Here is a 21,052-nt window from a genome sequence, read left to right on the forward strand (position 1 = left end):
CAACTGCCGCTTTCTCGTGCGAGCTATCTGTCGTCCTAGTGGAGCCGTTTTGTGACACTACTGCCACATCGCCACACACTTCAGTTTGCTCATCCGCTGTCCGAGAAACTGCAGAAGATTCTGTTATTTGCAAAACTTCTACCAAGGGGGGGGGGGGGGGGGGGGGAGGGGGGGTTCCAATGAGTAAAGACTCCTTGTCCGGAGCTAAACAGATATTGTGCCTTGCACCATAGAGTTTGTATAAGAGTCTTTATGGGAATCAGTAACGAACTGACATTTACTGCTTTGGCTCCCCAACGCCATGTATGACCGGTATGGTTTCTTGCGACATCAGAAGAATTCAATTCACGTCGCTACGACAAGTGTGCGTTTTCGATAGTAGTTGAAGAACAAACTTTACATGTGATCAGAAATAAGAGTTGCCGGTTCCCGTAAAGGGGCAAGGTGACACAGTAGCTGATACAAATGGTTCAAATGGCTCTGAGGACTGTGGGACTTAACATCTGAGGTCATCAGTCCCCTAGAACTTAGAGCTTCTTAAACCTAACTAACCTAAGGACATCACACACATCCATACCCGAGGCAGGATTCGAACCTGCGACCGTAGCAGCAGCGCGGTTCAGGACTGAAGCTCCTAGAACCGCTCGGTCACAGATGAAATCCACGACAAGAACCGAGTCTGTCACACCACAAGCCAAAAAATGCTGAGTCTTTTTTCGTAAACGTCCCAATCTTCGGCTGAATCTACATAAGGCGGTAACGCGGGTGGATGGACCGGTGGAACGGTACCCTGTCTGTTAGTGGAGGCCGACAAAGCGGTCACAGCCGCAGTAAGCTGTTCAGCCAGGTCCGGTAGCACGGCCTCCGTAATGAATAAATCTGATGGAACCGCAGGTAGAAATTGCACACGAGGAAACCATTCCATCCTCGTCTTCAGTCGTGTAATAACCAAGTAACACGCGAGACCGGTCAAAGAAAAAGGCACTGAACGATAGCGGAAAACAGACTCTCGTGGACTCCACGTAACAAGAAACAGTACGTTGGTGTGAACGGTACTGTGGGAGGATATAGAATAGAATCAGTTAGCGCAGTTCCACGCATATATATCCTTGAGCCGCCGGCAGACGCCTCGGCGCAGACCTCCCAGCGCGCACACCCCCCACCTTCAGCGGCCGGTCCGCGGTGAGGCAGTTGGCGGCCGATGCTAGCACACATTCGTGACGACACCGCACTCCCACTCACACACACTAAACAGACAGTTTATACAACCATCGAGAACATCGAGTTCGCCACTACATCTGGAGACAAGAAGAACCGCATACCAGTGAAGAGTGTTGCTGCTACTGCACTTGTCGATGGACCTTGTGTTTTCTGTGGTTGTAGACTTAATTTTAGTATTGACATAAATGATACCTTTTCTCATGGTAATGGTTGGCTCACTGTAGCCATTGTACGTCGAGGTTCAGGAATTCCTAACGTACCCGGACTTGAAAGTTTTGTTGATGGAGACATTATTGCCTATCGCACCTACCACATGTCAGAACTTGCAAATAAAGACTTTGGTAAATCTGCTTATATGCGAGTCTCGAAAGACCTTTTCCGAGACACAGTCAAAATGCATCGAAAGGAGTTTATCACCATCTCTGTTGGCAGTTTTGATCTCAACGGGACCGGGATCTCGCCAACGAATTTCACTTCCGATTAAGTGCTCTTTCTTTCTTTCGTTCATTCTCTTTTCATCCGCCTCTATGTCGCGTAACTAGCTTAGCTCGCACTGCTTCACTCGTGTAGACTTTACGGTCTGCACATTTTTTTCGTTTTTACGAAATATTTTCAAAAAACGTTTCATCCCCCTATTTCACCCGCCTTATGGGTTGAATTTTCAGAAATGCTTAAGCTCTAGTTTCAAAATTGTCTCAACATCGACATATTTTCAAGTAACGTATGACCCTCTATTTCACCCTCTAAGGAGAAAGAAAACGATGCCAGTAGTATAACACCAACATCTTCAACAGATGCCAAGTTTCTGTCCAAAGCGATTTGGGCTGGGCGATGATCAGCAAGTGAATCATTCAGAACATTTCCTTTTACGCATACACTAATAGATCAGAAGCCCGCCCGGTTGGCCATGCGGTCTAACGCACGGCTTTCCGGGTGGGAAGGAGCGCCTGGCCCCTGGCACGAATCCGCCCTGCGGATCTGTGTCGAGGTACGGTGAACCGGCCAGTCTGTGGATGGTTTTTAGGCGGTTTTCCATCTGCCTCGGCGAATGCGGACTGGTTCCCCTTATTCCGCTTCTGTTACACTATGTCGGCGATAGCTGCGCAAACAAGTTCTCCACGTACGCGTAGACCACCATTACTCTACCACGCAAACATAGGGGTAACACTCGTCTGGTGTGAGACGTTCCCTGGTGGGGTCCACCGGGGGCTGAACCGCACGATAACCCTGGGTTCGGTGTGGGGCTGCGGAGGGGTGAAGTGTACTGCGGTAGTCGTCGTGGGGTTGTGGACCACTGCGGCTGCGGCGGGGACGGAGCCTCTCCGTCGTTTCGAGGTCCCTGGTTAACGTACAATACATACATACAATAGATCAGAACATTATGACCACCAACCTGCTATTGTCAGTGGCGTTACCTGGCGAGGAATAACAACTACCAGTCAGACACATGCACGGTGCACGTAGCATCAGTAAGCGTGCTGCCCGTGTGTAGAATGGGGAAGGCGCGCCATCTATCTGAGTTTTACCGTCGGCAGATTGTGATAACCCGGAATCTCGGCACGAGCATTTTGGAAACGGCACGAGTTGTCGGGTATCTGAGCAGTACTATGGTGAGTGTCTTCAACATGTGATGAAACAACGTCCAGACGCCGTAGGGTTGGGCGGCCTCCCTCATGTCGAACAAGACAGGTGGCGAACTATGGTGGAACTAACATCAGACTTTACTGCAAGGCAGAGTAAAAGTTTATCTGAACACACAGTGCACCGAACACTCCTAACGATGTTCCTCCGCAGCCGACGACCCGTGCGTGTGCCAATGTTAACACCATGGCATAGACAACTACGACTTAATTCGCCACGTGACAATCGGCAGTGGCAAAGCGTCGCATAAACTGATGAATTCCGATACCTTTTTCATCATCCCAAAGGGAGGGCGCAAATCCGTACTCTTCCAGGGAAAACAGCTCCGTAATACCTGTACTTCGGGATGGACACAAGCTGGCAGTGGCTCCATTATGCCCCGGGAAACATTCACGTGGGCATCCATGGGTTCAGTGTGGCTCATGCAAGGTACCATGACGGCCATGGTTCCAGACCCCTTCAAGAAGATCATGTTTCCCGATAGCAGTGGCTTTTTTCAGTTGCGAGGCCAGGCGCGTGTTGGTGTGGTTCGAGGACTACAGAGGCGAGTTCCGATTGATGTGCTGGCCCTCAACTCGCCAGAACTGAACCCGATCCAACACATCTGGGATGTGATGGAACGTGGTGTCAGAGCTCATTGCTCTCTCGCCCCCCCCCCCTCTCTCTCTCCCGGAATTTACGGGAATTAGGTGACTTGTGTGTGCAGATGTGGTGCCAATTCCCTCCAGCAACCTACCAAGCCCTCATTGTTTCCATGTTCGACCCGATAGCTGAGTAGTCAGCGTGACGGATTGCCGTCCTACGGGCCCGGGTTAGATTCCCGGCTGGGTCGGGGATTTTCTCAGCTCAGGGATTGGGTGTTGTGTTGTCCTACATCATCATTTCATCCCCATCCGGCGCGCAGGTCGCCCAATGTGGCGCAGACTGTAATAAGACCTGCACCAAGGCGGCCGGACCTGACTCATAGGGGGCCTCCTGGCCAATGACGCCAAACGCTCATTTCCATTTCCATTGCTTCCATGCCACGACGCGTCGTCACTGTTATCCTTGCCAAACTTGGACATCTCTGGTATTAGGAAGGTGGTCATAATGTTCTGGCTGATCAGTTGCAAGTGGCTGCTTCTGTGTTGGCAACGCTGTGTACCGCTTTGCATTGGATCTCTGACTGCGCTTTCTTTGTAAGAGATTCTGTGGCTGGTCGGACTCGTAGTTGGAAGTTAATCGCCAGTGCTGTTGGGCAGTTGGAAGTTAGTCGCCAGCAGTGACGGAAGTACTGTTCGGCAGTTGCAGGTGAACAGCCAGCAGTGATGGGTGTTAAATGTGAGGAGCTAGCACTGATGGAGAGTAGAGGTCTCAAGTGTTAGCGTAGGCTAACGATCTGTACATGTTCGACTTAGAGATTGAATATTATTCATGATTATATACCTTTGTACTAGATGTCGATGACGATTTATATTCGTCTCTGAACTGGATGTCACATTATTAAGGTAAAAAGAAATACATTATTTGGTTTGCAACAAAATCTTTCCTTTGCTAGCCACATGCCTATTAGTAGTAGTGGCCTTAGTAGATAGAACCTTTTATTTAGCTGGAAGTATTGACGCTCGCTGTATTTCAGTAGTTCGCGTAATGAAGATTTTTGTGAGGTAAGTGCTTAATGAAATGTATAGGTTATTGCTAGGATTTCTTTTTAGTGAGAGCCATTCTTTTGAATTAATTATTTGAAGTCAGGTTATCTTCTTTTTTTGAGTAGACAGATTGCGTTACGCTAGGATATTGTTGGTCCCAGTCATTCAGCAATTTAAGTACAGACACACACATATAAATAAAGAAGTTTCACAGAGTAGAGCTTTTATTTTGTGACTTTTAAGGTACGGTCCGATCAAGTGAAATGCGTAAATGGAGAGCTATTTTGGTTCTTGTTACGGACTGAGGTGCTCTATTCTCAGAGTTTTCTCTTATTGTCTCATTCCTCGTTTGGCCTTACAAGAAAATTACCTCCATCTTTTACCTTCCAAAGCACAACATTATTGTGTGGTGATCTTGAGGCCAGGCTCTTCCTAGGCTTGGGCGGACCCTTTTACTACTATTACAGTTATTATTTTATTTTTTGCTAGTGTAGTCGTGGTTATTATTATTATTAACCGACTCTGGTCTCCACTTCCCGTTTCAGATACTGCTCGCGCTTGCGACGCCGATCGACCTCCCGGGTCGGGACGTGTCCTTTTCGTACAACTTTGAAGCCAATTACGCCCTGCCGAGCAACCTGACGCAGCTGCTTGAGTACGATTTCACGCTGGTGCGAAGGCAACGCTCTCTAGACCGACGCTCGGCCTACAGCCTGCTGGAGAAGCGCTTCGAGAGGCAAGTCCTGTGTCCAGCGTACCTCCTGGGTACCATACGTCGACGCGCGTACCACTCGCAAACTAATATGCGCTAAAAAGCGACACGAGTGTCAGGTCTTCTGTTATAGAGACCCACTTTTTCCTTTTATTTTTGAAAACATTGGTTTTTGGTTGATTCGGGGAAAGGGACCAAACAGCGAGGTCATCGGTCCCATCGGATTGGGTAAGGATGGGTAAGGAAGGCGACCGTGCCTTTCAAAGCAACCATCCCGGCGTTTGCCTGAAGCCACTTAGAGAAATCACGGGAAACCTGCATCAGGACGGCCGGACGCGAGTTTGAACCATCGTCCTCCCGAATGCGAGTCCTGTGTACTAACCACGAAAACATTGTTGGAGAAACTCATAGATCGAAACGGAATATTTGAAAGTAATTTTAAGAAAGTGTTCAAATGACGAAATAAATCTCGGGTGAGCAGCCGCATACTAGGCTGTTCACCCGAGATTTATTTCGTCATAAAATACGCTTGGAGAAATTGGAGACTCACAAGTGTTCAAATGTTTGTGAATTCCTAAGGGACCAAATTGCTGAGGTCATCAGTTCCTAGAGTTACACACTACTTAATAAACTAACTTATGCTAAGAACACCACACGCGTTCATTCCCGAGGGAGGACTAGAACCTCAGGCGGGAGGGGCGCGCAATCCAGGACATGGTACCTCAAACCGCGCGGCCACTCTGCACGGCTGAAATTAATTTAAAGTAGTCAGGGTCGCAAAGGTACTTTTATTACAAGGTGACCGGTTTTGATCACCACATGATTACCTTTATTCAAAATCATATTGATGGACAATGACTGTTTACGGAGCAGGAACCGCTCAATGAGATAATCAAATGTTCCAACTGTTCAACAGTTGATTATCGTCATTCAGCGGTACCAGGTCCGTGCACAGTCATTGGGCATCAATCCATCGATATGGTTTTAATGGTCTGAGGATGAACCTGTGGTGATCGAACCGGTCATCTTGTAATAGACGAGCGTTTGGTTGTAGACTGTTTTATAATTAACTTCGCTTTTCCTTTTGCTGTGTTTGATTTTTACTGCTTTTCGTGTAATAACGCAACTTGTGTCAGGTTTTAGAAACATGAAGTGAAATGCAGAAATACTAATTGCAGCAAAGGGAAGACCAGGTTCCTAAATATCTAAAAATAGCGAACAATGAGAGTGAATAATAGTGAGATTGAATTCAGGCGTTTTGTGACTGCATTCTCCACATGCATAAAGGGAAAAAGCTGTTGTCTTCAAAATGAACGCTGTAAGTAACGTCCACAAGCCATTCACAAGCAAAACTGTTTTTAACTCTATAAGAAATCAACTGTAAAAACGTGCTATGCTACTATTCATGTAAAATTTACAGAACCATCACTAACTACGCTTTGTCTATAAACGCAAACGTGCCTGGTGTGACACCGTCTTAAGCTGTACGCTTGAAACAAAAAGAAAAGTCTCCTTTGTGGTTCCCTTACGTGCAGCGGTTTCAAGCTTCACACTCAATCTCAAGCGCAGTACCTGGAAAAGAAGATGGGTACGCGACATAACATCAAAGACATTTCTTGTTTGATATTCAGATGTTTCTTTCAAGTCAAATAATGACATATTATTAGTGTGTTAAACGATGCAGTTTGCTATATCTGAGTAATGCCCCAATCGAGATTTTACAAATTGACATTAAGACGTACAAATTATATTAGAACAAATAAGCCCTCGGTCACAAATATTAAGTCAAAATTGACCAGGGTTCGACGCTACTATGAGCGTCGTCTTCAGAATTAGACTAACTGTTCTAAAACATATTAGGTATATAATACATTAATAAAATTAGAGTTTATACTGACTGGAAAAAGAAGCAGTACTTACAAGTGACATATTGAAAAAGATCTAAGCTGGAAACGCGACGTCATGAATAGTTGTAAGTGAGATGGCGAGTCGCTAAGGGCTGTTCGTACTGTGAACAAGGGTTGCAACGCTCATAGTAGCGTCGAAACCTGGTCAATTTTGACTTAATATTTGTGACCGAGGGCTTATTTGTTCTAATATAATTCTGACACGGTCACTGAACCTTAGTCTATGTTCAGAGTTTTAAGACGAACAACTTTATGAAATAAACCTCGAAGTGCCGTTGTAAGTGAAACATTCTATGACTTCGCGGGTCGAGTCCTATAAAAGAAAAGTATGGTGGGTGTGTGAACGCATCACGTGTGTCATCGCAGCTGTATATGTGTTGTTGGTTCCGTGTCCCTCATTTAAATGGAAGGTAGATCAAACATTTTGTTGTAGATTCTGCCTTCCTGGCGCAGTTCTGCTTACAGAATTATCGGTGGCAGTAATGAGATGGCAGTGGCCGACAAACTGGACAACAGTAAACAATACTGAAGCTAATATGGTCACCAAAAGCGATCTTTCACCTCGTCATGAATGGATAGCATCACTTTTCAGCCGGTTCACAGTTCATGTTGTGCTCCCATTTCGCTGTCTCGACAACCTCTCCGCTTATTTTGTAGGTGGTATGAGGTCGCCGAGCTAAAATGCGAGCTTCTGTAAACTGTGTGGCTCCACTGCAGTTTCCTTAATCTTCTTTCGCGCCAGATTTTTTTATAGCGAGTTTCCTAAATTGCTTATAGTCCTTGTTAACTCTCATGCTCAGTAATTTGATATCTTATTTCCCACAGGCGATGTCTTGTTAGGTACGTACCTAGTTCTTGCACTTACACACAGCAAAGAGAGTAGTGAGTGATAAGTCTTCAATGGGTCGTGGCTCCGAAACGACATCCTTTCGTAACACGTAGGCTATAAACGAAAACAACCAAATAGGAAAATTCTATTCCACCTGAGGGCCAGGAGAAAGACAGGCCGCAGCCGGTACATCACGAGGACAGGCCCGAGATAACTCGCTCGCTCAGCTCAGCAGACGAAATGCGTTTCTAGACATGTCAACTCGTAAATGGGTATTTCCGTACAAACCAGAATTGGATCATCTGCTGGAATCCGCTGTTATAGAGTCTTTCTGATTAATCAACGACCGGAAGTCCATAGGGCTACTAATAATTTGTTACTGTTGTACTAAGTACGATAAACCTGAAGCCATACCAGAATGATTATCACTTGCATGAGGCACTACATCTTGTATCAAATGAGGATTGTTAAGCAGAAGAGACTGAGTGCTACAAACAAGCCGTTAAATCATTCACGTAAAGCGTATATCTTACATTACAGAATACTGCAAAGTTCTGTGTTGGAGTGCTAGTTATCAGTAGGCCTCCAAAATTTATTGGTCCAGTTAACCCCATCTTCACTTTATCAAAAATCTTCAGAACAGAGGGAAAACGCTCCATGCACAGCTTATATTCCATGGAATACCATAAAGCAATAAGCACAGAATTTATCTCAAAGAAACAAAATTGTGTGCTATTACTAATTAGAATTTATGGAAATTTGTTAGATGTGAGAGAAAATTACTCTTACCACAGGATTTCACACACACATTGTGTATACCAGCTAAATTGCCAGCTAAAGTCGTATATATATATATATATATATATATATATATATATATATATATATATATATATGAATTTAGCTCGACATACAGCGCCATATAAGTTCAAATAGTACTTCCAACCTTCTTCTTTCTTCTTCTTCGTCTTTTAGTGTTCAACCCTGAGGTTGGTTTGCAGGAGAGCGCCATTCCTCTCTTCTGTCTGCCTTCCCCTTCATTTTCACGCATGTGTTACATCCAGCGTCATTCATGATCTGTTGCGTGTGTGATAACCTTGGTCACGCCCGCCGATTCCTTCCCTCAATAGCTCCTTCTGCTATTATTCCAATGATGTTGTGTCGTAGGATGTGCCCTACAAGTTTTCCTCTTCTTTTTTGGATGTGCCTCCAAAGAGATCTATTTTCCTGTACTCTTCTAAGCACCTCTTCATTTGTTACTTTGTCTCTCCAGCTGATCATCATCCTTGTATAGCACCACATCTTCAGGGCCTCTAGCCGTATTCTCTCTTCTCTTCCAACTGTCCCAGTTTCACATCCATATAGAGCCCCACTCCAAACGAAACATTTCATGATACGTTTTCTTATTTTCAGACTGATGTTGTTGCTGGTGAGTAACTTCCTTCTCCGATTAAATGCAATTTTGGCCTTTTGTATTCTGGTCGCAATTTCTTTCGGGCTTCTACCATCTCTTGTGATTTTGCTTCCCAGGTAAGTAAATTCCCCTATTACTTCCAGCTCCTCTCTTCCAATTCTCATTCTTAGAGGTTCATATTCTGCTCCTGTACTGCATTCCATCACTTTAGTCTTTTTATTCTCATTCCATACTGATTGCATACAATTTTTTCCATTGTTCTGAGGACTTCCTCTAGTTCTTCTTTCGTCTCTGTGACTATAGCAATATCACCTGCATAATTTAGCAAGTCTATTTTCTGCCCATTAATTTTGATCCCCACCTCAGTAGTTTCTCGAACTTGTTCTATAGCTTCCCAGATGTAAGCATGGAATATAAGAGGAGAGGGAGCACATCCTTGTCTTACCCCTTTTCTCATATTTGCTTCTTGTTCCTGGTGACAGTTCCTAATCACTGCCACCTCATTCTTATAGAAACTGAGTATCACACGGATGTCTCTGTACTTTACTCCACTTTTCCTCAGCACTGAACATCTCTTGCCAGATAACGTTATCAAATGCCTTTTCCATGTCTACAATATAAGTTGGTTTATTTTTCTGTAATTGCTTTTCGATAAGGAGTCTCAGTGCCAGAATCGCCTCTCTTGTTCCAAATCCCCTTCTGAAACCAAACTGATCTTCCCTCAGCATATCCTCCAACTTATCTTCAATTCTCTTCAGAACTATTTTTATGAGAATTTTTTATGCATGTGATATTAGACTTAGAGTTAGGTAGTGTTCGTATTTTATAGCTTCTGCCTTCTTTGGTACAGGAACAATGATACACTTCTGGAAGTCTGTCGGTATCTCTCCTGTGTTATAGGTAGACCCAATAAGTTTAAGCAGCATCATTCTTTATTAGTTCTGCAGAGATGTCATCAATACCCGTTGCTTTGATGTGCCGTAGTTCTTTTAGAGCTCTGTCAAATTCTCCTTGAAGAATGTCATCTCCCTTGTCATCTTCGTCTACTTGCTCTTTTCTTCCTATTACTTCCTCCGAAAGAGGTGTTCCGTCGTACAACTCCTCTATGTATTCTTTCCATCTCATCACCATGTCTTCACCAAACAGCATTTTCCCCTCTTTATTTTCTATTGTGCCTGAGAGTGTTGTTTCACGTTTGTTAAAAAATTGATTTGCTGTTCTGTAGGTTAAATCAGTTCTTCCGTTTTGCATATTTCCTTCCACTGTTCTGCGCATTTCTTCAAGAAAATTTTCTTTTGCTTTCCTGGCTTCTCTATTAACTAATTTCCTTAGTCTTCCAACCTAAGGGATTAATTTTATAGTACGAAAAAAATTATTTCCTTCTTGAGTTGTTAATTACTGTGATGGTCCAATTAAACCCGAGGTTCAGTTAACCCAAAACTCCTCAAACGTCTTCCAAACAACGTCACTCAAAATCTGATGAACCGCACTTTTCGCATCCGTCACACAGCTGTACCATCCCATAGCGGTAATGAAGAAAACAAACAAAACAATATCACCCAGAACAGAATGCACAGTGAAGCACGGTAGACAGACAACAACTTCAGCTCCGTTGATCACTAGCACGGCGGCTATTTGCCCTCTTGCGAGCACAGCCGAGAACCACACAAGCATAATTCCATCACTTCCTCATCCATCCTTATCGGAACGTGACAGGCACAGCATCCACCAGTGCGCAGTGCTCTGTACGTCTCAGTGAGAAAGCGAAACAGGCGGACAGCCTGCACTCGTCGCCTGCAGTTCGGTACTGCTGTTGCGCTTCTCCTGGCTGCAGTTCACGGACTGGCTGCTCACTGAACCACTCCAGCTGACACTCTGTTCACTCGGTTCGCCCCAGGCAGGCTCTCTGTCGGCACTCCGCACCAGTCGATGGTTGCTTCGACTTCCTCCTTGGCCACAGACAACACCAGTCACATAGCACTCACAGCAAGCCTTCTCTGACATCGATAGGCAGAGGTAACTATTGTTATTATTATTATTATTACAGGGTGGGGCAAATACAAGGGGCCAGGACGACAGAGTTCCAGGATACAAAGAAACTCAGCAGATAAAAGGAAATACAATACTAATCTGACTACAGCAGACGCTGAGAGTGACCAGCATTCATCTCTTGGAACTTACGGGCCCTGGTCAGCAGGTTGCTCAAGGCGGATTAAAGCTGGACTGCTGGAGTTGCTGTAATCTCGAAATGTTCTGCTGCGGTTCTTGAAGACTATGAGGGCTGTTGCGATACGCCTTAGACTTGAGGGCTCCCCACAGAAAGTAATCGCTCAGTGACAGATCGGTAGACCTGGTGGCCAGCTAAGGTCGCGAGCAGACTGACCTCTGCTAACATCTCTGTCAAGCATGAAGATTTTGTAAATGTTCTCCAAGGTTCGGCCGGCTATATGGTGAGTTGCTTCATCCTGTTGGAAGTAACTGAAGGTCTTTTCCTCCTCCGTTATTGGTGCCAAAAATGATTTCAAAATGTTGGCAATGTAACGCTCGGAAGTCAGTGTCCCATGAAAGAAGATGAGACCAATAATGCGGCTTGCAGACAATGCATACCAAGCCCCAACCTTCCGAGCTGGCCGCAGTGGCCGAGCGGTTCTAGGCGCAGTCTGGAACGGCGCAGTCCTGCCTCGGGCATGGATGTGGGTGATGTCCTTAGGTTATTTAGGTTTAAGTAGTTCTAAGTTCTAGGGGACTGGTGACCTTAGATGTTAAATCTCATAGCGCTCAGACCCATTTTTGAACCCAACCTAGCCGCGCGGGATTAACCGAGCGGTCTAGGGCGCTGCAGTCATGGACTGTGGACTGTGCAGCTGGTCCCGGCGGAGGTTCGAGTCCTCCCTCGGGCATGGGTGTATGTGTTTGTCCTTAGTATAATTTAGGTTAAGTAGTGTGGAAGCTTAGGGACTGATGACCTTAGCAGCTAAGTCTCATAAGATTTTACACACATTTGAACATTTTTGAACCCAACCTTCCGATCATGCACTGGTGTTTCGTGGAAGTTATGCGAATTCTCTGCTTCCCAGAACGTGCGATTTCTGGCTTACATAACCACTCAGACGAAACGAAGCTTCATCACACATAAAGAACAGATTTATGTCCCAAACACTCATTGTTGTATCAGTGAACAGCCAGTCACAAAACTGGAGGCGCTCAGGTTCTGCTGGTTTTAATACATGAACAACAGGCACTCTATAGGGATGCATTTGCAGCTCTAGGAGGAGTATTCGTCTGGATGATCGATGTGATGAGCCGGTCTCTTGCGATAGGCGTCGGGTTGATTTGGTAGGACGCTGAAGCATTTTCTGGTGACCTGCTGCCATATTTTCGGAATGTTTTTTGACTTGTTCAAAACAGATTCTGTCTGAGACCATTTCCGGGCTAAACACTGCTTGGTACTCTTTCTTGCCATGTTGACACTATTAAACGTCTCGGCAACAACTGACCACACCGTTTCCGCGGCTTTGTTGTCACGTAACTTTACACAATGAACACCCGCTTCTCCACTGTGAATACCATCGTCTCCTTTGTATTGCTCCACTCAAACTGACACAGTCAACACTACTCTCTGAACCATTGTCGATCACGTGGCCGGCTTGAACGTGGTGTGCGCATCACGTGGTGCGCGTATATGCATAAATTCACGACCAATCGTATCTCGAGATCGAGTCTCGGTCCGGCACACAGCTTTAATCTACCAGGAAGTTTCATAACAGGGCACACTCCACTGTAGAGTGAAAATCTTATTCTGGAAACGTATCCACTTTACTTGTCCCACCCTGTATTATTATTATTATTATTATTATTATTATTTGCGAACAAGCCCATTAGAACTTCTCAAAGTGCTTTGTGCCCACATTTCTTTCGTTGTCTTCCTGTAGCCTTCCTTTCCCTCTTCTGACAATGTTGTTCCAGTCTCCTTCCGTTTTTCTTCTTACTACCCTTGATTTTTGGACCTTAATATTTCGGCGTTTTTGGACACATTGTACCGTAATTCCGCCCAGTTTCCAATCAGTTTTGCCGGCCGCGGTGGCCGAGCGGTTCTAGGCACTTCAGTCTGGAACCGCGCGACTGCTACTGTCGCAGGTTCGAATCTTGCCTCGGGCATGGATGTGTGTGATGTCCTTAAGTTAGTTAGGTTTACGTAGTTCTAAGTTCGAGGGGACTGCTGAACTCAGATGTTAAGTCCCATAGTGCTCAGAGCCATTTGAGCCGATCAGTTTTGACCTCGCCAACCCATTTCATTGTGTCCATTTTGGCTTAGCTCCTGCTGCCAATAAAATCGAGTTTGTTTTCTAAGCATGCCTGGGATTATTATTTTAATGTCTTCATAGAATCTTAACCTGCGTTTTCTAATTCCACTGTGGACATTGTGTATTGTGTGATTTCTGATTCAAAAATGGTTCAAATGGCTCTGAACACTGTGGGACTTAACTTCTGAGGTTGTCAGTCCCCTAGACTTAGAACTACTTAAACCTAACTAATCTAAAGACATCACACACATCCATGCCCGATGCAGGATTCGAACCAGCGACCGTAGCGGTCGGGCGGTTCCAGACTGTAGCGCCTAGAATCACTCGGCCACCCCGGCCGGCATTTCTAATTCCTTCTGTATTATTCGTCTACACGTTTCGGGCCTAGAATTTTTCAGAGGGATTCTGGTAATTGCTGTATCGTAAAGTCTTAGTTTTGTGTGCATGGAGGTACAATACTTGTTCTAGATATTATGAAAAATCTGTATGCAGGTTTCATCCCATTTTTTCTAATTTCGTATACTTCTGTTTCGATTTCATTCTCCTGAATGGCTCCAGAGAGATATTTAAATTGTATCGTATTTCGTCTCCTTGAATTCTGCTGCTTTTTTATTGCAGGTCATGTTATTCACTTCAAAAGATGTCTGGAGACCGACTTTTTCTGCATTTCCTCTCAAAAGATCAATTTGATTATGGGCTGATAAAATTTCGGAAGTTAATATTGTTAAATCTTCTGCAAATGCTAGATAACTGCAAATGCTAGATAATCGACAGATACTTGCCTCTGCCTAAAGTGCTTGATGGATCAATTCTGAGGACTGATTCTGTTTTCGCCGTTCTTCTATCACTTTCTCAAGGACATGGCTTAAAAGTAATGGAGACAGCCCATCTCCTTCTTTTACTCCCATATCCATTTCGGGAGGATCTGAGAGTTTCCTCGGAACTTTATTCTTGGACTTTGTATCTGTCAGTGTATGTTTTATGATTGCAATTGATTTCAGATTTAGACCTTTTTCTTGTGATGTTTGGAAGAGTGATTCGCAGTCAACTGAGTCATGGGCTTTTTTTTCTTTTAAATTCACCGGTTTGCTACGGTTTTCTGATGTCTTAGGGGTAACTTTTGGTTCAACATTTGCCCGGGATACGAACGGCCTGGTCCGAATCCTGACTTATATTTTTCAGTTTTTATTTCAAGTTGTTACTGTGCTCTATCGAAGAGACCCTGAGATAGAACTTCGTATGTAGCTGATATTAGCGAGATTCCCCTGTAGTTATTTACATCTGATATCTATCCATTTTTGTGTAACGAGTTAATTAACGCATTTCTCCAGTCTTATGGAGTTACTTCAGTTTGCCAATTGTCTTACACGAGTTTGGTGTTTTGTTTTATGGTATTTGAGCCTGCTGATATGACAATTTCTGCTATGATTCAATCTTTCCCCGATGCTTTACAAGTCATGAAACATTTTTTTTTAAAATCGTGTAGGTAACTGCCTAAATATGGAGCAATAAATAGTACGATATGTGAAAGACAAACTCACAAAATTTTCTTTTGAACTTTTAACTGATGGCAGTGGCGGCACAGGTCGTACGTGCGGAAAAACATTTTGTATGCTACAATTTACCAATCGATAGTATCTGTGCAAAGACCTTTCCATGGCACGTTTCACAAAACCTCACCAGTTTACAGAGGTATAGTGAAGCTGTACAGGAAATTGGAGATGGATGATTGTTTGTGAGACGCAAAACGTTCGGGTCGACAGAGTGTGTCAAAGCAGACTGAATGTGTGATCTGATGTTGCGAAGTCCCACAAAGTCTGCCTACCAAGCTAGTGCAACACTCAATATCCCTTAACCACTTAATTAATTTTCAGTGACGAAACCACACCCCATCTTTCAGAAACGGCCAACTGACACAACACACACCTATAGAGGACAGATAATCCAGATGCAGCTGTCGAGCACGTCCTGGATTGTGAGAAACTTCGCGTCTTCTGTGCCGTTTCCAACAATACAGTCCATGGACCCTCCTTCTAGGCTGAGAGAACTGTCAATGATATCACCTATCTCGACATGCTACAATTGTGGCTCATATACCACACGAAACGATAGCAGGGATTTACTCTTTCAGCAAGTTGGCGCCTCAGCACATTTCCACAACTGTACACGAGATTATCTCAATGACACTTAACCATGGCGAGTGGCTGCCACAGTTGACAGACGTGATACCTTGCAATTTTTCCTTGTGGGACTACATCAAGGACAGTGTCTCCGTTCTGCCTCTACCACAAGACACCGAAGACTCAGCACCTGTCCTCACCTTCACTTGTAATAAACTGGGTGGACTAGTTAGATGTGTGTAGTGTGACGGTGGACATGATTGACGGTTTGTTCTCCACATGCTGTATCATTTGTATTCTTTGGCCATTTGCCTGTGCCGATTTTTTGAAATGTTTCTTGGACTTCGTAATTACCAAGTAAAAAAACATACTATAGAGGGGCCTCCAATCCAAGCGGAGTAATACAGTATAGCGTCTCCGAAGTTCTGCTTCTGACGTAGAGCACGATATTGCATCTCACTTGCCACGTTCTTCTCCGTGAAGACAAACTATGACTGTCTCAGTTTTTCAGGCTTCGGAATACTCTGCAACCCGTTTGAGGATGGCTAATGGCACAGGATTGGCATCGAGAAGAACAAGGCTTCAAATTCCGTCGCACCAAGCAGGTATAGGTTTCCAGCGATTTTCCATAATCTTTTAAGGAGAATAACCGCCCGGTTTCTTTCAAGAAAACAAGAACAATTTCCGGCCGCATCTTTGCTTTACCCGCGCTTTTGTTCCGTCTTCCATAATCTAGTCATCGACGAGATGTTCAACCCCAATCCTCCTCCCTACTTTTCTTTATTTCTAGTGTAAAGGCAATTTGACTACAGGTTACATTATTTTCCTTGACTACATGTAGCATGGAACAGCGACTTGGGAGCCTTATGCGTTATTATGGTATTTCAGTTTCAAGAGATGGTTAGACTTTTCAGGCACTCATATAGACTCTGCTGCTTTGTTCCAGGGAAGGTCTAACGGGCCGTGCTTGCGTTCTCAGGACGGTCTGTGAAGTTGCAGAGACACCTTTAAGGCACAACGGCCTCGTCGGAGATCTTATGCACATTTTCTTCACGTGAGTGTACTATTTATTCATTCCACACAAAAGCGCTAGATAGACAAAATATAACGCCTGGAAATAATATTGTGTTGCTGTTAACAGTGCAGTTAATAACGACCACTCTATATTTCCCGACAACATATACTATTAAAGTGCGGGTCATTTACGACGGTGGCCGAGTTTAGGTTCGTTCTGCGCATCTGACGTCACAAAACACAGTCAGCCAATGAACAGAGAACGACGTTGCCAGAGCTCGACTGCAGTGCAGAGCACGGACGAGTGTCTTCAGTTTTAGAAACGTTCAGTCATAAATAAAGTAATTGAACAAAAGCAATGTCTTGATAGCAGACTTTCTATATAAGAAAGTTTGGAAAAAGCATTCCTTATACCACTTGATTCACATTCTATTAATTAATTAAACCAAACAAGCAATAAGCCTCCTAATTCAGGCGATAGCAAGGAAATTTATTCTCACTAACCGCTTTTTCGCAATAAAGAGCAGCGGTATTTCCTGTTGTACTTTGACGAAGCGTGAATAATTCATAGTCATACCAACAGTGTTTGTCGGTATTTTGCGTGATTGTTAAAAGTCCTCCAGGAATTCAATTTAATGACGAGCTGCGGTATTTTTTTGATATTTCTAGTGGCAACGAAAATCGACCATACAGAAAGTATACGCTGTGGACTTTTACCTCTGCAAACTCTTCAAAATTTCGTGCAATGGTTTACTACATTCAATGCTGCACAATAACTGCGTTGAACATCGAAACAAAATTAAGTCGTTTATGGGGGGGGGGGGGGGCAGGTATCAGTCAAGAAGATGTGTAAAAATCAAATTTTTGGGCCAAATACTTTTTGTGAAATCGAATAATAAATGTGTCAAAGCAGTCGGAACACCATGTGTCTGCACAGGCGAGCAGTGCAGTGATGTCAAAATGAGGGGAGCACGTCCCTGCAGCGAAAGGGTTAACGCGCCCGTGGCGGCTTCACCTCATAAACTACGCGCTCCCCCCTATACGTAAGTTTGCGAACTGTACTATGGAGCTGCTTCTAATGGCGTGTGCAACTGGCAACGCCGCAATCTCGCGCGTCTGGGAGGGCATACGCGCGCCGTCAAGATAAAAGAATTGAACTATAGTGAAAAAGGGTCGCTATATATCAACGCGTAAACTACAGCGCTTTTACATGACATTTTTTCAGTTCTTGAACGAATCTACAGTCTCATGATCCAAAACATATTCTCAGCTCGAACATAGCCTTACGTCTTGTGAAGAGAAGCGTTCCTCGAAGAACCAGGTTGGGTTCACTCGTCGTCGTCGTCTACAGGGTGTTACAAAAAGGTACGGCCATACTTTCAGGAAGCATTCCTCACACACAAAGAAAGAAAATATGTTATGTGGACATGTTTCCGGAAACGCTTACTTTCCATGTTACTCATTTTACTACTTCTCTTCAAATCACATTAATCATGGAATGGAAACACACAGCAACAGAACGTACCAGCGTGACTTCAAACACTTTGGTACAGGAAATGTTCAAAATGTCCTCCGTTAGCGAGGATACATGCATCCACCCTCTGTCGCATGGAATCCCTGATGCACTGATGCAGCCCTGGAGAATGGCGTATTGTATCACAGCCGTCCACAATAGGAGCACGAAGAGTCACTACATTTGGTACCGGGGTTGCGTAGACAAGAGCTTTGAAATGCTCCCACGAATGAAAGTCAAGAGTGTTAAAGTCAGGAGAGCGTGGAGGCCATGGAATTGGTCCGCCTCTACCAATCCATCGGTCACCGAATCTGTTGTTGAGAAGCGTAGGAACACTTCGACTGAAATGTGCAGGATCTCCATCGCGCATGAACCACATGTTGTGTCGTACTTGTAAAGGCACATGTTCTAGCAGCACAGGTACAGTACCCCGTATGAAATCATGATAACGTGCTCCATTGAGCGTAGGTGGACGAAACTAAAATGAGCTCTAACATGGAAAGTAAGCGTTTCCGGACACGTGTCCACATAACATCTTTTCTTTATTTGTGTGTGAGGAATGTTTCCTGAAAGTTTGGCCGTACTTTTTGTAACACCTTGTATACATTCGAAATATTTATTACAAGTACTAGACGGTGGGGTGGTGGAGGAGGGAGGAAAACGGCTAGATTACACGTCAAATGGCTGTAGCGTTAGGAGTTGCTGCTAAAAAAATTCATTGACCGCATTTTTCGATCACACGTCGTACAAATTGGGCAGTACGAAGAAAAGACTGAAAAATGGTTCAAATGGCTCTGAGCACTATGGGACTCAACTGCTGTGGTCATTAGTCCCCTAGAACTTAGAACTACTTAAACCTAACTAACCTAAGGACATCACACACATCCATGCCCGAGGCAGGATTCGAACCTGCGACCGTAGCAGTCGCACGGTTCCGGACCGCGCGCCTAGAACCGCGAGACCACCGCGACCGGCAAGGGAAAAGACTGAATCGTTTGCATGACACCCTTTTTAATTCGAGCGCTTCGTTCTCAGCCTTCGGTTGTTATTGCTCGTTGTTGAAGTAAATCAGTGTGTGCGTGCTCCCGCAGACCTTCCACGTCGACGGAGGAGGGCCTGCCGCTGGAGTTCTCGGAGGCCGAGGAGCGTGGCAGGGCAGGGGCCGACTGCGCAGCCGCCTACCCCGCCTGCAGACACAGCCCGCTCGACCTGGTGTCCGTCGTCACATGACGTCGCAGCAGCCACCGCCTCCGCGTTCGCCGCTGTCAACAAACTGTTCCCACCAACACTGTACACCTATTACACCAAATAAATAATACCACACTGACAGTGTTAATCATTTACATTCTGTATTTCAGCTTACACTGATTAGCCAGAAGATTACTATTGGTATAAACACGTCCAGGCGATAGCGGCGTCACCTGGCGAGGAGAGACTGCTAGTCAGACATGTGCACGGTACATGCAGTTCCAAGGGCGTGCTGTCAGTGTGTAAAATGGGGAAAGCGCGAGATCTGAGTTAGACTGAGGGAGGCTTTGCATGAGTATTTCGAAAACTGTACGACTTGTCGGGTATTCGATGGCTGCTGTGGTGACTGTCTTCAACACGTGGACAAACTAAGGCGAAACCAAGTCCAGCCGTCGTGAGGTTGGTGTCTGAACACACAGTGCATCAAAGCAACACCGACTCAAAGCAAGGCCTCGCTGCTTGTTGGTGACGTCACGTCAGCTAGGCACGTCGAACGCCAGGTCCGTTGCAGGCAGAAACGCCTGGGCGTGCTTATCACTATAAATCTCTTATTTTTGGACAAAATGTTTGATATTGTTTCGTATTCTGCAGTTTTATTTATATATAAGCTACAAATGAAGATCATAGTTCTTTATTACTGAATCCTGTCGAAAAATACGTAGATCAATATGAGAAGATGCTTTGTCCCATTGCAAGCTTCGGAAATTTTACATTCAAGTAACTATATTTACTTGATCCGTTTTGTTATAGAAACTTACGAAAACCCCCTTACAATAAACTGGTTTCTTTTATTTATTTATTTATTTTCGTTTGACATCGTCACTGGGAATGTGAACTAATTTACATGTGTAAATGCACAACTGTTGCCAGTCATTAGATTACAGCCGTTTTCAACGAAAGGATTTCTAAACAGGAAACAAAATGTCTTCATACATCAAAAATACTGCTGAGCTTAAACTATTTTAAATATGCACATTAGAAAAGATAAATATTCCCCTCTTGCAACTGAAAGGAGAAACTTCATAAGATAAAAAAAAATTGTTTGATAAAACAAGTATCCCTATCTTGGCCCTTCTTCTCTCCCCCACCCCCTCCCCCAAAATGTACAATCGCAAGATATTTCATTAACATTCAGTGCTCCTCACCCCACGGTCAACCAAGACACCTGGAGAAGAGCACCAATATGTTCACGGTTTCTTGTAAAAGCAACCCAGTGCAAACGTAACTTCCTCAGATTTACGAATAAGGTGAAGAAGCACGAATTCTGTTGCTGCTGGACCATGAAGTTATTTTTGTATGTCAATCCTTAAAATAGGTGGAAATTTAAGTTCAGGAGTACACTATTTGTTAAGAAGTGTAATGAATTGCGCAACTAACTGATTGCAAAAATCTCTCAGAACAATTTGTGTTGGTCAACTACCGTAAATAGTTTCACATTTTCCTGTGTCAAAGAGGGAGACACCACCATTATGAGTATGCCTGCAACAGACCTAGCGTTCGC

The 21,052-nt window shown here is 44.4% G+C and overlaps 1 protein-coding gene across 1 annotated transcript in view; it reads left to right on the top strand.

The window, feature by feature from the left end:
* Positions 1-19,611, top strand: part of LOC126281815 (uncharacterized) — a 52,709-nt gene extending 33,098 nt beyond the window's left edge. Inside the window, exons 3-5 of the mRNA XM_049981044.1 lie at positions 5,036-5,226; positions 16,723-16,830; positions 19,395-19,611. Coding sequence (XP_049837001.1) covers positions 5,036-5,226; positions 16,723-16,830; positions 19,395-19,533 — 438 coding nt within the window. The 3' untranslated portion in view covers positions 19,534-19,611. The remainder of the gene's footprint in view (positions 1-5,035; positions 5,227-16,722; positions 16,831-19,394) is intronic.
* Positions 19,612-21,052: the final 1,441 nt, after the last annotated feature.

The sequence above is a fragment of the Schistocerca gregaria genome, chromosome 7, assembly GCF_023897955.1.
Source record: "Schistocerca gregaria isolate iqSchGreg1 chromosome 7, iqSchGreg1.2, whole genome shotgun sequence".
In the NCBI taxonomy this organism is placed as follows: Eukaryota; Metazoa; Arthropoda; class Insecta; order Orthoptera; family Acrididae; genus Schistocerca; species Schistocerca gregaria.